This window comes from Mustela lutreola, chromosome 8 (genome assembly GCF_030435805.1).
Source record: "Mustela lutreola isolate mMusLut2 chromosome 8, mMusLut2.pri, whole genome shotgun sequence".
NCBI classification, from domain to species: Eukaryota; Metazoa; Chordata; class Mammalia; order Carnivora; family Mustelidae; genus Mustela; species Mustela lutreola.
Window position 1 is genome coordinate 148,035,188 of NC_081297.1, and position 15,870 is coordinate 148,051,057.

The 15,870-nt window shown below is 59.9% G+C and overlaps 1 protein-coding gene across 1 annotated transcript; it reads left to right on the forward strand.

The window, feature by feature from the left end:
- Nucleotides 1-718: 718 nt before the first annotated feature.
- On the forward strand, nt 719-14,619 carry LOC131839852 (basic proline-rich protein-like; the record flags this gene model as incomplete). The annotated part of the gene is made up of 2 exons (XM_059187545.1): nt 719-1,468; nt 12,748-14,619. Coding segments are annotated over 2 exons (1,101 nt in total), but the record flags the coding sequence as incomplete, so codon positions are not given.
- Between the last annotated feature and the right edge of the window lie 1,251 nt (nt 14,620-15,870).

Consider the following 15,870-nt stretch of genomic DNA (forward strand, 5'->3'; position numbering starts at 1 on the left):
GCGGGCCGGGGGCGCGCGGCGGGGAGCGCCGGGGGTGGCGTGCCCGCGGGGGCGCGCACGCGGGCCTGCGGGGCGAGGCGCGGGGTTCGGGCGGCGAATCCGCTGCTCTAGCCGCCCGCCCCGCCCGCGCGCGCCGGCCCCCGGAGGAGGGTGCGCGGCGGAGGGGGGGGTGGGAGTCGGGGAGGGGCCGCGGCCCGTCCTCGCCCGCAGCGGGCACGGCCGGGGGCCCCCCCGAGGCTTCGTTGGTATTCCGGGCACAGCCGAAGCCTTGACCTCCCCGCGGAACAGAGGCGCCCGGGCCCGCGGGCACGGCCGCTGTCCCCGGGAGGTCTCTCCTGGCTGCGGGGCCCGTAGGCGCCTTGCTTCCCCCACCCCCTCCTCCCCGTCTCCTCCTCTCCGGGTCCCCCGTACCCCCTCCCCCGCCCCGATCCGGCGGCGAAGGGGTGGGCAGGGAAACGCGCTCTCTGGGACAGGTGCCAACTCCGAGACAAAAGACATAAAATAGGCGGCAACGTGGGAAGCGCGGCCGGCGCGCTCGGGCGGGGACGGAGGCGCCGCGGGGGCCGCATCCTCGGTGCCGACCGGGGAAAGTTTGGGAAGTCGCCGCGGCGGCTTCGCAGCGGCGGGGGACGCGCGGGCCGGGCCGCCCTCCGCGCCGCGCTCGCCCTCTCCGCGCCGCTGCTGAATAATTCATGGCGCGGCCGCCGGCCATTAGCATGCACCGGGCGCGCGGCGCGTCTGTGCCAAGCCGCCGCCGCCGCATTCGGCGCCCGGGCCGCGCCAGACGAGCGGCCGCGCGGCAGCCGGGCCCGCGCTGTCCCCGCGCCCGCCCGGCGGCGCCCATTGTGCCCGGGCCGCGCCGCGGGGCCGCCCCGAGCCTGCCCGCAGCCCTCAGCGCGCCCGACGGCCGGGCTCTGCAAGTTGGGGCCCGCGCCTCCCGCCGGCCCGGGAAGCACGTGAACTTGGAGAAAGTCGCGGGGCGCGCCGGCCCGGACCTCCGCGGCAGGGCGTGGGCGCCCCCGGCCCGGCGCGCTTTCGTTTTCGTCGGGGACAAAGGTCCCCCGAGGCGCCAGTCGCGGACGCGGAGACCGGGTGCTGCCCGCCGCTCCTCGGAGAGGTCCGGCGGCTCCGTACCGGCAAGCCGGGGTCAGAAGAGGAGGAGCGGCGGGGTGCGGGACATGGGCGCTGGGGCCTGGCCGTGCGCCTCGCCCGGCCGGCTCTCCGTCCCGGAGCCGTCCCGCCCTGCGAAGAGTTGCGGGAGATGGCACCGCGCTGCGCTCTGCGGTTTACACGCGCCGAGGAGGGAAGCGTTTCGGACCAGGACTCAGACCCGTGGCCCAGGGCCTGTGCGGTGCGGGCACGAGAGCGCAGCGCCGGCCGCGTCCCCGCGCGCCCCTCCGCCAAGGGCAGGGCAGTCGACCTGCGTGTCCCGGGTCACCATCGGGTTCCGGGGCGACTCCTGCCGATGGTAAGTGCATTTCTCACTTTCGCTACTTAGTGAGTATTTAAATATTAATGAAGGGATTTCTAAGAAGAGCCTGTAGGGCAGGCAGGCCTTCCGCAGACCCGGGAGGCTGCTCCTGAACCGGCGGCCCGTCCAGCTTGGCAAGAACTCCGCGGCCGTCGTTAAAATTCAGGAACTTGTTATTTGTGAAATACAGTTTCTGATCTCAGGTGTGCGGACCGTTTGCCAGGGAGAATCTTGTCGGACACAGAAGAGAGCCATAGCAGCTATCTTCACCAGAATAGAAAAAAGAGAAAAAGCAAGCATCTGTTTTTAGGGGCGATGTGTTGGGAAGGGTGATCTGGAAGCAGCGATCCCTCTTTGAAAAATTGACATCTTTCATTCCTTTCCTAAGCCAGCCAAAGCGCCGCTTCTTTTTTTTAAATTTTTTTTTTTCCCTGCTGGTCAAACATTTATGGAGAGCGGGCTTCAGGGGCTGCAGTCAAGCGTTGGTGGCCACTGGGCCGGTTGAGTGAAAGGCCCTTGTGTGGAGGCTCTTGTTTATGGTGGCATAAAATGAAAAACAACTCATAACTTTTCGTAATAAATCCCCCTTTATAGGCGGCTCACACACAGGCCCAGCCGGCGGCCCTGGGGAGTTTGTGGGGAGGAAGAAATGGGTGAAGGAATGCACGTTTGCCATAATTACAGGGTTGTAAGGTAGCGCTGAAATGAATTTCTTCAAAGTTGGGTTTCAGACGCCAGGGCAGTCCCTGCAGGCCGTCCCTGTCTCCGTTTTTATTTTCGTTCGTTGATTCTGGCCATTTGGGATTTTAAAATGCACGTTTGTACTCGCGGGCACCTATCCTGTTAAAGTGAAACCCGTCCTGGGGGTGGCAGGACGCTTTTTCGTACCATCCTATCAAAGTACGATTTCCCCTCTGCTCTCCCCATCTTACTGATGTGGTTTGGAGAACCTTAATGGGCGATTTGACCACAAAATAATGGGCAGGGGCCCCCCCTGTTTCCATAACACCCTAGAGTTGTGAGCTGGCACCTGAAGGCCATGTTTCCGGGAACGTGGACAGAGGCCCAAGTCGCCCAGGCCTGCCTCACGACAGCCTCTCCCCGGGCTGCCTGGGTTCCCTAGAATCCGGAGGAAAGAGGAGACCGTTTGGCTAAGATATGGCCAACTCTGGGTGCAGAAGCCAAAAGTTTGCTCCAGTGCTGCGTACCGGACCCTGGGGGCCGCCCCTTCTGCTAGGCCGCTCTGCCCCCACACCCCTCACTCCACCTCCCCACCTCCCCCATTTTGAATTTTTATTTATGACGCTGTCAGAGGCAGTTAGCAGATGTGAAACCCGGGTGGGACGTGCCAGAGCGATCTCAGGAACGGGGTTGCCGCTGCGGAAGGCGTGCTGCTGCGGCCGGGAGCTGTTGCTTGGCGTTGGCAGTGGCCCGGCCCATGCTCAGAAGAAGCTCAAGTTCCGGAGGACCCTCGCCTGCAGAGTGTGGGAGATGTTCTCTCCGGGTCCGCAGATGACCTGTGCCGTATCTTGTGGTGGGCAGGGCCGTGTGGCATTCTGCCGACCCCCCAAATGAGGGGCATCTATGGCTGCTTCTCCCCGGGCCCGTGGGAGCAGGGAAAGGCCTGAGCATCCAAGGAGGTGCCCGCAGGGCCACTTAGTGGGGGGTTACCATTTGACGAAGCTCCAGATCCCCATCTCGGCGGCCTGAGTGTGCCCCCAGTCCCTGGAGGGAGATGGGGTTGACAGTCTCTAGTAAATTGTGCTCCCCCACCCCACGCTCCCGGACAGAGGCCTGGCCTCAGCCCCAGCACCGTCCTGTCCTGCCTTTGTCCTTGTTGCTTTGGAGCCAGCCCGGTTCCGAGGGAGACTTGGGCCCCACCGGGGGCTTCTTACTGTGTTGAGCTATCCCAACTGGGCAGAATTCATCTTTGAGGGTATGCACACCAAAATCGAGGTTCTGGAAATGGCTCCTGTGCGGTTTTTGTCGCTTCTGGACTGAATAGAAAGAAAGTGCTAGCAGGGGGACAGGGGCTCACGGACTGCGGTGGGCCAGTGGGAGGCTGGCCCTGGCATTTCTGCTTTTGTTTTAAACCAGGGCCGGCCCCCGGGACTTTCCTCGTCTGCACTTGGGGCCGGGTCCTGCCCAGCCGTTGGCCACTTGAAGCCCCCAGATCCTGGGTGAGGGGTGTCCTGGGTGCTGGTGGAGTCCAACTGCTCAACACAGGCGATGTGTGGTGACGAGGCCTCCACTGGGGCCCGGGTGTACACCATCACCTGAGCAGGGGCGGATGGCGCTGTGCTAGGCTCCGTGGGAACAGCGGCAGCTTCGTGGCAGGGTCACTTTCTGGGTCTGTGTCGTTTGCCCCGATGGGGCGGTTTATGAACCAGTCTTGCTTGCTCCTGTCCTCAGAAGGGGCCTGGGGCCTGTTCTGCCCTGGTGTGGATGAGGCCTGACGGAAAGGCAGTCCCTGGGGCTGAGGGATGGGGCCTCTGCCTGAGCAAGTGCTCCCTGGTGTCTAGGGAAACCAGTGTGTGTCCCTAGTGAAGGCCAGTGTTTGGGAAAGGGGGGCAGCCCTTGCAGGCCTGCGAGGAAAACATCTCACAACCATCATGCTTGGTTTTCCTCGGGCTTAGAGGGTATCCTTGCATGTTTGGGGAGAAGGGAGAAGACACTTGTGGGAACCCCATGAATGGGCCGGGGGCTGGGGGTGTCCTGGCTCCTGTGGGGCAGCTCCCATCCGGGCTTGCCCCTGGCTTACTGTGTGACCCCAGACAAGGTGGCTCACCGCCCCGGGCCTGCACTCTGAGCCCTAGCCCTGGGAATAATGACAGCACCGTCAGTGTCCAGACAGCTCTCTCCCCACAAAGCACAGTTCCTGGCACGTGGCAGGGACACCGTAGAGCGTGCTCATGTTGTAAATGGTGATCACTGTGTTTACCATGAGGGATGATTATATTCCTGAGTTTCTAAGAACCAGAGTCCAGTTTTGGTTTCTCTTGGAAGGACACCTACGAGTTTACTCCTCACCCCCGAAAGGTGAACTTTGATCTTTTCTCCCAGGTGGAATGCCAGGAAGCTTGCAAAGCCAGGCTTCCCTTGTCACGGGGACGTGGCTCGGAGGCACTGGGGACACTAGATGGGAGCAAGGCCCCGTGAGGTCCTGGGACATGTTTACCGAGGAAGGAGGGGAGCCTCCCCACAGAATGGCACTTCAGGAGCTCATGTGGGTGCTGACCCGAGGGTCTGACCTGTGCCTCTCACCTCTTTGGGGCTCCAGGGAAGATCGAGGGCAGGCCGTCACCACTCAGGGGCCAGAGTGGCCACACCAGCTGCCAGCATTCGAGCTGGCAACGCGGGTGTCGATTTGGTGGGAGGGTTTCACTGACGGTGAGCTAATTGTTCTTCGGCCAAATACAAGCATGCATTTCCCAGAACGCTTCGTTGAGGAGAATCTGCTCTCTTAGCCGATGGTTCAGGAAGACCAGCAAGATGGCCCTTTCTCAGAACGCGCTGTCGGGACGAGAAGGGAGCCCGGGCATTGGCCGGACATGCTGATGTGTCAGAGCAGAGGAGGGGAAACGCAACAATTGTCTCCAAGCCAAGACAATGGATCTTTTATATGAAATACTTATTTTCGGGGCTGACCAGTGCCCTGTTGGCTGGGACGGCAAACCTTGAGTATCTGGCTGTCACAGGCCCCGAGAACCCAGTCAGAGACAGAGATTTCTAGAAAGGGTAAAAGGACCGTCTCCTGACCCCCGATTCTTGGGAAATGCAGTGGGAACGCCTGGCTTTCTTTGTTGAGTGGAGGCTAAACTTTCTCAAGTTTAATTCTTTCCTTCCGGGATCTCTTTCGCAAGACTGTGGGGGCTCCTCGCAAGCACGCAAGCACCGGAAAGGTAGCCAGGATTACAGGGTTCTGGTGGTGAGCTGGGTTGCCCCTGCCAGGGGCCAGACCTGATGAACCTTTGTCTGCTGGGGGGCGTCGGAGGGTTGGCAGGGTAGTCACCCAATGGAAGTGAGGAAAACCCGGACTCTTAAGAGGAAGGGTCCATCTTCCCAGGAGGAGGCCATCGAGAGCAATTTCGGATGAATCTGTGATTCTCTGGGGCCCTTCGCTCCTCCCAGAGCCCACGGTCCAGTGCCCTTAGGAGCAGCGTGTGGGTTATCAGAGAGCCTGGCCTGCCGTGGTGAAGCCACATGCCAACCCTCACATTCTGTCCCCGGCTGGAGAGGGTGTGTTTGTAACTCCTGACGGCCTGGCCCAGAGTGCGCCCTGGAAGGATGGCTTTCTGAGTGACTAAAACGAACAGAGGGTCACTCTGAGGCTTAGGCACCCGCCGTCTGCCGCCTTCCCCACTCTGCCGCCGTGGATAGCGGTCAGCCGGGTTCCTGCTAAATCCACTGCCTCCAGGCAGCCGGGAAGGCGCCCCAAGAAGCGGGGCCCAGCCCCCAGGCTCCCGTTAGGGACTCGGAGGAATGGATCTGGCTGGGGCCGGAACGGAGAGTGTCTTCCTGGCGTTGGGGGGACATGGGGAAGGCTGTGGGGCTAATCGGCCTGGGATCCCTGCCAGCTCAGGGGTCCTGAGTCTGGGCGCCCCTGCGAAGCGGGTGAGGACGGGAGGGAGCGGCCCCCGTGGGGGGTGACGGATGAGAGTCCCCCCCCCCACCAAGCTTCCCTTCACCCATGAGTCTTTGTTGGCAAATGAGAACATTCGGCTTTCAAAAAGGAGGTTTCGTTTTTTAAAACTGCTTTTACATGGGGTTTTTTGGTTTGGGTTTTTTGGGATCCTGGAACTGTTTCACTCTGGTCTGTTTCACCTGCCTCCCCTCCCCCGAAATGCCATCAAGAGTCTCTTTTGGGAGTGACCAAAACGACGTCCGAGGCCCCGTGTCGATTTGGTAAAATCGAAGTAGAAAGTGCTGGAACGGTGTGTCAGGCGCAGAACACCCTCGGAGACGGGCTTTTATTCTGGCGGCTGGGGCAGCCCCTGAAGTCGATGGCCGAGGGTCTCGCTGTGAGATCTGGATGGCGGACTTGTTCGCGCCGGATTCCGGACGTGTCCAAAACCTGCGTGGCTGCAGCGGGCGGCCGAGAGGTGGCTTCTCCGAGGAGACGTGTGAGAGCAGAGGCGATGGCTGTTCTCGTGGTCGGAAATGTGTGCATGGCGTGGATGACGTGAAACAGCCTTCTCTTTCTTTTTTCTTTTCTTTTTTTTTTTTTTTTTAAGGAGTGATAGTATTTTCCCTTAAGATTAAAAAAGGAGTGTTGTCCCTGATCCCTTTGGCTTCTAGAGCTGAGGCTGGGTTTTTGGGCGGCAAACCGCCCTTCCTTAATTCTGGCATCTCAGACGGCAGGAAGAGTGTTTAGCTGAAATATTGACCTGCTTGGTCTGGGGCTCTTAAATCTCGATTCGCCTTTCATGTGTTTAACGGCGATATTTACATCCAAATCAGCGCTTTATAATTACATTTTAAGTTCTAATAAAACGATGGTGCCGGCTTTGTTGGCAGCGGGAGTGAGTTCCATGCGGGTGGCATCCCCTCACCCAGACCGGCCTGGGCTCCGAGGGGGCGCCAGACCACGCGGGTTCTGGCCTGCGGGGACACACGTGTGTACTGAGCTTGACAGGGTCTGTGCGTGTCACCTGTGGCGCCCTCCCCGCTCAGCCAGGGGGAGCAGGGCTCGTCCCTGGGGATTCTGGCCCTGGCAGGGGGCGATGCTGCCAAACCTTCCGGCACAGGGCTCCAACCGAGGAGGACCTGATTTGGGCCTGGCTGCTCTGCCACCCGGACCGACGTGTTGTGTCCTGAGCCCCACGCTGGGGCAGAGGCCATTTTCTCCTGGGCAGCCCTCTGGCCCAGCAAAGGCCACTTCTGGTTGTGGCCATATTGTGTACGCCTGTGCTGGGGTAAGGGACGCCCACTGCCTCTGCCTCCGTAACAGCCGAGGTTCTGCTTTCTCTCCTCGGTCAGGAGCCGGTCCCCAAATGGCCACCTGGTTTTCAGTGGCTTTCCCGGTGGAGCATGGGAGCTGGGGGGGGCCCTCTCCTCCCCGGGGGCCAGGCTGTTGGCGGCTGTGCCGAGCCGTTCCTGGAATGGGATTACCCGCGTTCCTGGTTAGGCGCGTGGCACCGGAATCCTACCTGCTTTGTCTCTGCCATCAGCTGCTGAGCTGGTCACGTGGTAGTGTGCGTGAGACCAGAGCCCAAGGACCAGAGGACTCCTCCTGGACTGCTCCCTTCTTGCTCCGTCGCCTCGCCACCTCCCACCCCCTCCTTTGCGGGCATGACCGTGTCTGAGCCTGCGCTCCTGTCCCCAGATGCTCAGGTGTCTAGACAGTCCCTTATCCCCAGTCCTTACTGGCAGAAGGGCCCATGAGCCAGACGACAGGCCCAGCCACGGCCAGTCCATGCTGTGCCCTCCACTGGAGCACAGAGCTGGCCCTGTCTGTCCAGGGAGGCCCTGTCTCACACTGACAGCCCCGTGGCTCCCCGTGCACGGGGATAGCAAGTGCCTGGCCACATAAAGGGTCGAAGGAGAGACTTGGGCAGATAGCACAGCCCCACAGACGTGGCCTGCCTGCCTTGAGCAAAGGACAGCCAAATCTGGTGAATCTCCAAATAGAAGCTCCAAGTTAAACCCTCAGGCCCGCTGACCGGTTCTGAGGGCCATAGACCAGGCACACTCCTTCGTGGCCCCGTGTGGTGGCCAGGATTGGCTTTGGCAGAGCTGAGGAGTCTGATAGTCTGACAGGGTGTGGTGGCACGCCTGGACTCTGGACGCTGGGGCCCTCGTGGTGGCCCGGCTGCTTGGCAGCGCCTCTGGGCGAAGTGGCCGGCTCCTGAGCACCAGCGGGGTGCCTCTGTGTGCGTTTCTCCTTCTGTCCTGCAGCAGCCCTGAGTGGCAGGAGCTGTTATCCCCGTTCCTTCTGTGGACGGGGAAACTGAGGCTCAGAGAGCTGCCACGGCCCAGGGCCAGGCGGCCCCTCGGACACAAGGCCGGTGCCAACCCCTGGCAGCTCAGCCTCTCGGGGCATGGTTAGAACGGGCTCGCTCCGAGGCCGGGGGTCTAGGGAGAGGTCGGGGTGGGGTGGGGGGCCCTGGGCCTCGCCTCCCCCCTTCCATCCCCGGGGAGCACGCCGGGTGCTGGCCGCCGCCGCCTGCTCCTCCTCGGGCCGGCCCGGGAACAATGCGGCCTCTATGCCCGCGGCGGGCCCGGGCCGCCTGGGCTCGGGAGCAACATGGCGCCCAGGGCCGCGCCGCCTGGCCACGGGGAGGGCTGGCGCCTGGGCCGCGCCTGGGCCGGGCCGGCTCCCCCGTCCTCCTCGGGCCAGCCGCTGAGTGGCCAGCCGCGCCTGCTGCCTCCTCCCTCTCCCACTCGGCCCCCCCCCCCCCCGCCGCCCCCGCCTGGTGGTGGGTTCGGGGGTCCGGCCCACCCGCCTCTGCCACGTCTGCCATCCTCCCGGCACCCAGGAGCATCTTTCAAAAATTCCCGGTGGGCGGGGCCGAGCCGCAGCGGCCGCCTCTGGCCCCCCCTCCCCGGGCAGCCAGTGCCAGATGAGAGCAGGAGACAAAAGTAGCATTTTCCTCGTCCTCCTGGGCTGGAGCAGAGCCTCCCCCAGCACCACTTGGCTCCTGGCAGCCCTGCCTCCGGGTGCCGGGGTGGCCGAGGCCCAGGCCGCGCCGGCCAGGACCGAGGGGACCGATGGACAAGGTGGCTGGAGAGCAGGACGCCCGAGGGCCCGTCGGACCGGGGCTGGCACCTGGGGACGGCCTGCTGGCCGGCGGGACCTGCCCTCCTCCTCCCGCCACCGTGCCCGGCCGGGCCAGGAGGCACCCTTGCCACTTCCTTGCTCTGGAGAAAGCTCCTCACGTCCTCCCGCACCTTGGGTAAGTCACCTTCTTCCCTTCTCTTGTGCTGGAGACAAGCCGAGGGCTCTGCCATCTTGTGCTCGATGCCTGTTACGTTTCCTTCCCTCTAATTGGTTATCCGAAATTCAAAATTCTATTTCCGACCCCCCCCCCCCACCATCTTCAGTGAAGTAAGCCTTTCCAAAAACTGCAGGGGAAATGCAGAAGCCAAGCCCATTTATTTTTAAGATCCAAAGCTATAGGCTTTGGGAATCACAATAAAAATGAATGTTTGTTATTTCACAGTGGCTGTGTGTTCAATTAGATCCGAACGAACGTTTCAGGGGGTATTACGAGGCACGGCCTACTCGTTTCTGCTCAGGAGGACAGCTTGTCGTGGGGGGGTGTTCTCATCATCATCATCATCATTATTATTATTATTTTAATTTTTGGTAGTGCCAGGAGGGGCAGAGGGAAAAACACCAGCGTGCCCATGCTCCTCCCAGCAAACTCCTCGGCAAGCAGGGCTGGGCTGGCACACGGGAGGGGTGGGTTCTGCATTGAGAAACAGAGGCCTTTTTATTTTACCCGGCGTCTTTAATGCTGCCATGTCCACAGTTTAGGGATCCAGTTCTTTTCTCCCTTTCGTTTTATTTTATTTTGGGGGGTGGGGTATGCGGGTGTCAGGAGAAAAAAGAAGGCTCTTTTTGGCTCTCAGCTCAGTATGGGGAAAATCTTTTAGGTTGTTTTGTGCTCTGTTTTTAAAACACTTACTTAAGCCCGGGGATTCCGCCTCATGGTGCCGTGTCCAGCTCATAACTGCCCTCCCCACAGATGGTATGTGGGGTCCACGTGGACACGACCACCAGACGGACCCTCAGGGGGCCTGAGTTGTCCAGAGCCGGCCTGTGCCGGATCCCGTCCTGGTTTCCCATCTGCAGAACCGTGGGCCGAGACGTTCGACCGTCCAGGGCCTGAACCGTGGCCAACAGGGGTGGGACTCCCTCGAAGACCTTTGCTTCCCCAGGCCATGCTGCCCTCGCAGCCCAAAAGCTACCCTCCTCAGTTACCCGAGCTGCTGTGATGGTCCCTGACCCTTCAGAATGGTGGACCTTTTCAGATAAAAGGTGGGCTTTGCAGAGTTGAGTTCTGACTTACCTCCGTCCCCTGGCAGGCTGACAAAAACGCCTACAGATGCGGCCTGGTTTTTTCCCCACAGTGGAGGGTAGCCGGGGTCTTGATTTATGGAAAATGGAAAATCAGGCCCAGAAAGTTCTAAATGGCAACGGAGAGGAAAAGTCCCACGTAAATACATCTTTGTTTTCCTAATCGGAGGCGTCGGGCCCTGCCCGTGTGGGTCTGAGCAGCCGGCCTGGGCAGATACCACCAAGCGTAAAAGTGAGCTCCGCTCTCACAAGGACGACCACGGCTGCTTTTGTTCTTGCATTAGACAGCGGTCCCTACTGGGGGTGCGGGCGGATATAGCAGAGAGGACTAAAACATCTTCGTGACTGGGACAGCCACATTCTGCTGCTGCAACCTGGAGGGTGATCCTACCCAAATATTGAGCAAGCACCGAATGGAACACTGGTGAGAAAGTAGAAGTCATGGGAAAAAGACGGAGCGCCATAAATGCGAAAGGAAAAGAGTCCAGAGTCTAGAGGGTGGGTTTTGGGGGAAAGGAGGGTCTTTTGCGTTTTTTTTTTTTTTTTTTAAGAATTTGTGCTCTTCATAGCTGCCCATGCCTCATCTCCAAAAATTTTAATTTTTTGGTATTACTAGTTAGGTAAATAGGCCTTTTAATCCTAAATTCTGGAATGATAGTCCCGTTTCCCGAGCACGACCTCGTGCTCTTTTTGGAGGTAAGAGCAAGCAGCATAAAATCAATTAATTTCCATAAATGAGCATTTTCATTCTAAATTAGTATTTTCCTCCAAGATTATGATCATCTAATGGGAGTAGTGTCTCTGGATACCACATCCTCCAGCACGCACCTTACAGAGCCGGAATGGCTATATGTGACTGATTACCGTGTTTGTTTTGTAACTTGGGCAATGACATTCCGCCTCCCCACAAAATCAGGAAGATGCCCTGCAATCTTTTGTGTCCTGAATCAGGCAAAATATCAGCGTTCTTCATGGTACTCAATACTTCTCAGCAGGTCGGGTTTTTTTTGTTGTTGTTGTTGTTTTTTTGGTTTTGTTTTGTTTTTTGTTTTTTTAAGAAAGTACCACGCATAGCAGTTTTCACATCATTGCTTCTATATAAACTCCACTATACACCGAAATTATACATTCTCACAGCACAGATGGGCTGGTCTGTCATTACGACTGCTGGGTCCTTGTTGGAACACACAGCATATTTCAATTGTGGAGTCGACAATTTCGAAGAACTGAGGTCAAAATAAACAAGTGGCATTTGTATATAAAAACAGTCCTGTGGCCCTCTCGTCCCCTGACCAGCGCGGTGGAGGAACCGCCATCTCCTTCATTAGATGAGAATTTAATCGTTGGTCTTCCTCTTTGCGCTTTAAGACTCCGAATGCCCTACGTCAAAGGACTTCAGTGTTTTAACCAATGCCCAGTTTCTATGTTGTTTGGCAGCATGAACAGCGTTAACACTAGATTTAAATTCAAAATTACGGGGTTTGAGACTTTAGATTTTGAGATCTTCATTACATCTCTAGCTGTTTTGTATAGGGTAACATAAAATTATTCTGAGTTATTTATGAAAAACCGATGACAGATTTTTCGAGTGATTTAAAGGTACATTTAAATCCGCCACTCGGCAAAGCACACATACGCACACACGTTCAACAGGTAACTACGAAGAGAGGCTGTAAACTTAAAAAAAAAAAAAAGAATTATCTCACCGAGATAACAGGGTGCAGAACTTATTGGCCATCATCTCACGTGAGGACAGGAAGTTTTACAAGCACAAATAATTTGCACACGATAACTGTTTGTTTTGTGAATTTGCTCACATTATGATGTAATCTGTTCCGAGGGTTCTTCCCTGCCCCCCGCCTTACTTTTAAGGGATTGCTCTGCTTTTTCCCTGAATTCTGGATCCTGGCTCTGCCCTTCCCAGCCTCTGAGGCCGCCTGCCCTCGCCGTGGCCGGGAGCTCACACCCGGGGCTTGTGGCCGAACGGGAACGAGACACAGATGTTTCCCTCTGCGGTCTCCTGTGGGCTCCCAGACCTCCTTCCATTTGTTAGTAGAAGTGCTTTGTTGCGGCGTGTTTGTTTGAAGGCAGGTACCTGTTGGTGGAGATGTTTGGAAATAACAGGAAGGGCGACAAGTTGATGAAATTTGCCGGAGCTCCTGGGGAGCCGCTTTCTCTAGCGCTTCTGCTCTTGGATTTTTTTTTTTTTTTTTTTTTTTTTAACCACGTCCTCCTTTCCCGTTTGGTCTTCCAGCCTCTCGACCCTGGTCTTGGCATCAGACCTGTATCACAAGCAGCCCCGGGAACACGGCGCCGGGCGGGGTGCCCCCGCGGGACTGGGCAAGGTGAACCCCGCACGTTGCTCGTTCGGCAAAGCCAAGGGCAGAAGAGCAGGACCTTCGGGACCGAGGCCGGGGTTCCGACGGAGTCGGTGTCAGTCCCCGGCCGCGTCCGTCAAAGGCAAGTCATCGCACCTCCCGATGTCCCCGTTTCACAGATGAGGAAAGCGTCCCCACCTCACAGTCACGCACGGAACGCACGCAGCCCAGCGCTCCGTTCCCTGAGACCACCCCATACCCGCTGTTCGTTCTTGCTTGGTTTCTGAGTCTCAGAAATGCCTGCCAGGCGGGGGTTAACGCCGGCTGTGTTCGGCCAGGGGAGGCCCCCGGCCTGAAGCCGAGGCCCCAGACTCGGCCGGCTGGCCACGGTCAGGATGGAGGCCGGACCCGGGGCTGCCGTCCCACGTTCGTTCTGCACGTCCACACGGTGTCCAGGTGCGGACGGCGCACCTTTGCCAGGGCGTGGGCCCCACGGTGTGCGCACACGGGTAGTGCCCTCTGCTCTGCCTGGTACGTCAGGGGTTTCCAGAGGTGGACGGGCATTTGGAGGCACCGTGCCTGCCTGGCTTCTCAGTGAGCCGTGGAGCCCCTGGGCCATCCCTCGGGACACCTGCTGGGCACCCCGCTGCCCCCCTGTCATGGGTCCCCTTCCCCAGCCCAGGGCCAGCCAGAGCAGGCTGGACAGGAACCCCAGCTGCTGGGCTTCTGGAAGGTAAAGGAAGGCCCGCTGGCCGCCCTGGCTGCACGCTGGGAGCCAGCCAGGTGCGGAGCGGTCCCCTCGGAGGGCCGGGCTGTTCCAGGCACCGGCCATTTGCAGACGCTGAGGAGTGGAAGTGAGCCTCTAGGCCCGGGAGAGGAAATGGCGGCCCGGGCAGGCCCAGAACGGGCGGGATCCGGGAAGGTGGCCGAGGGCGGGGAGCGGCCGGAAGGCACAGGGTGGGCTGCCGGGTGCGCTGGCAGCTGTGCTGTGAGGAGCGGCCCGCGGGGCCAGTCTTCCCCGGGCGGGTCCGCGCGCGTGCACGTGTGTGTGCACCTGCGTGCAAGGCCCCGAGAAGCTTCCGCAGCCCCGCTGGCTCATCAGTAACGGGGGAGGCTGGGGGCGGTCCGAGGAGGCCCTGGGAACACCCAGCACACCTTTGGACAAAGAAAAGAGCTTTGAGGAGAATGATATTTACTGCAGGTCTTAGTTCTGTGTCTTCAAAGCTCGGGAAACGGTCCGACATGTCAGATGGGAGCCCGTTTGGGAGGCCCCAGGGGGCTTGTGTGTCCCCTCTTTGGGGCCTCTTAGCAGAGACCAGAGGCCTGGACTCTCCGCGGAGCTGCCTGCCCATCCAGCCTCAGTTTTCCTGTCCATAAAGCATGGGGATCAGTCCTACCCACAGGTTTCTCGTGGCCTCCAAGGTGATGAGGTCACTCGCCACTGACCCCCCTTGAAGGGGAGCAGTTGTTGGTGGCTCCCCAGGACTCTGGCTTCTGAGTTTCTTGAGGGCTAGAAGGGAGGTCGAGGCCAGACCTTTTGAAGGGAGCAGCCGGGGGTGGGGGGGGGGTGGCGGAGGCCAGGCTGCTCCAGCATGTGCTGGGGAACCTCTGGCCCAGTTTCCTGGGAGCCCAGCCCTGCCCCGGGATTCCTGCAGTGGGTGTGCCCGCACTTCCGGCCGGCGTGGGCGGAGGGGTCCTGCCAGGGAGCAGAGTTCCCGCCGGTCCCGCCCGCCAGAGCCTCCTGGTTGTGCGGCTGCTTCTGGCTCGAGGGGACGAGGACCCCCCCCTGAGCGGGGCACGTGGGGTCCCGCCAGCCGCGCACGGGCCCGGGGGACACGGCTGCGGTGGCCTGCAGCAGCAGCGGCGGCAGCGTCACGGGGGCTGATGCAGGGTAGAGGAGGCGCCCTCCCGCGGGAGCCTTTGCGGTGACGATCACCCAAAGGGTAAGTCGCCTGATGCCAGGACCTTTGGAGGCTCCCAGCACGGGTGGGTGGGTCTCTAGGGTCTCAGGCCTCAGCCCTGGGTGCTCTACACTGGAGGTGAGCCCTGTTCCCCAAGATGCGGTCACGGGGGCACCCCGGGGGCAGCCTGGCCTGTGTGACAGTGCCAGTGGCGGCTCTGGGAGGTGGCTTCCCGGGGGTCACTGCTGAGCCGGGCAGCGTGGCGGGCCACCGCAGCCTTAGCGGACACTCCAGGGGAAAGGTATGGCCGCTACCTCGAGTGTCCCGCTGCCAGGGGAAGAGCAAGTAAGACAGGCTCAGGCAGGACCCATGAAGGGACCCAGAGAGGCAGAAACCCCTGCCTCAGCCCAGCGGGGAACTGGGGGCCACGCTTTGCTCCCCCAAGGGAGGATCAGATGTTGCACACGGGACTTGGTTCCTTGGGGTTGGAGCAGCTGTCCTTTGTTGACCTACTATGTGCCAGGCTCAGGGCCGGGTACTTCGATCCTACTTATTTATTTATTTTTAAGATTTTATTTATTTATTTGAAAGATAGAGCACAAGCAGGGGAGCAACAGGAAGAGGGAGAAGCAGGCTGTCTGCTGAGCGGGGAGCCTGATGCAGGGCTCGATCCCAGGACCCCAGGATCACGACCTGAGCGAAGGCAGAGGCTTCATGGAGTGAGCCGCCCAGGTGCCCCCCCCTCGTTTTTTTAAACATCCATTTGGGAGTGCAGGCGACCTGTTGCGCTTCCTTCTGACATCCCGTCCGAGGCCCTGTGTGCTGGCGCTGCTCCCGGTGCTGGGATGTGGGGCAGGCAGGACGGCCACAGGCCCTGCCTGTGTGGAAGGTGTTAGTTAGCAGTTTTCAGTGTGAAAGAACCGAGGCTCCAAGAGGGCTCCAAGAGGGCAAGGAGCGTCCCCAGAGTCACACAGCCAGTGAGTAACAGAGTCCGCACCCAGACCAGGTTTCCGACCGCAGGACCCGCTCTTTTCCCACGCTGGGTAGAAGCGGCTGGATGCCGGAGCCTTTTTATCATTTACCTGTCCTGGGTGCTGACCTTGGTGGGTTCTCCCCAGACACACAGTGCCAGGAGGGCCCTGTCCTTTGGGCTGGAGT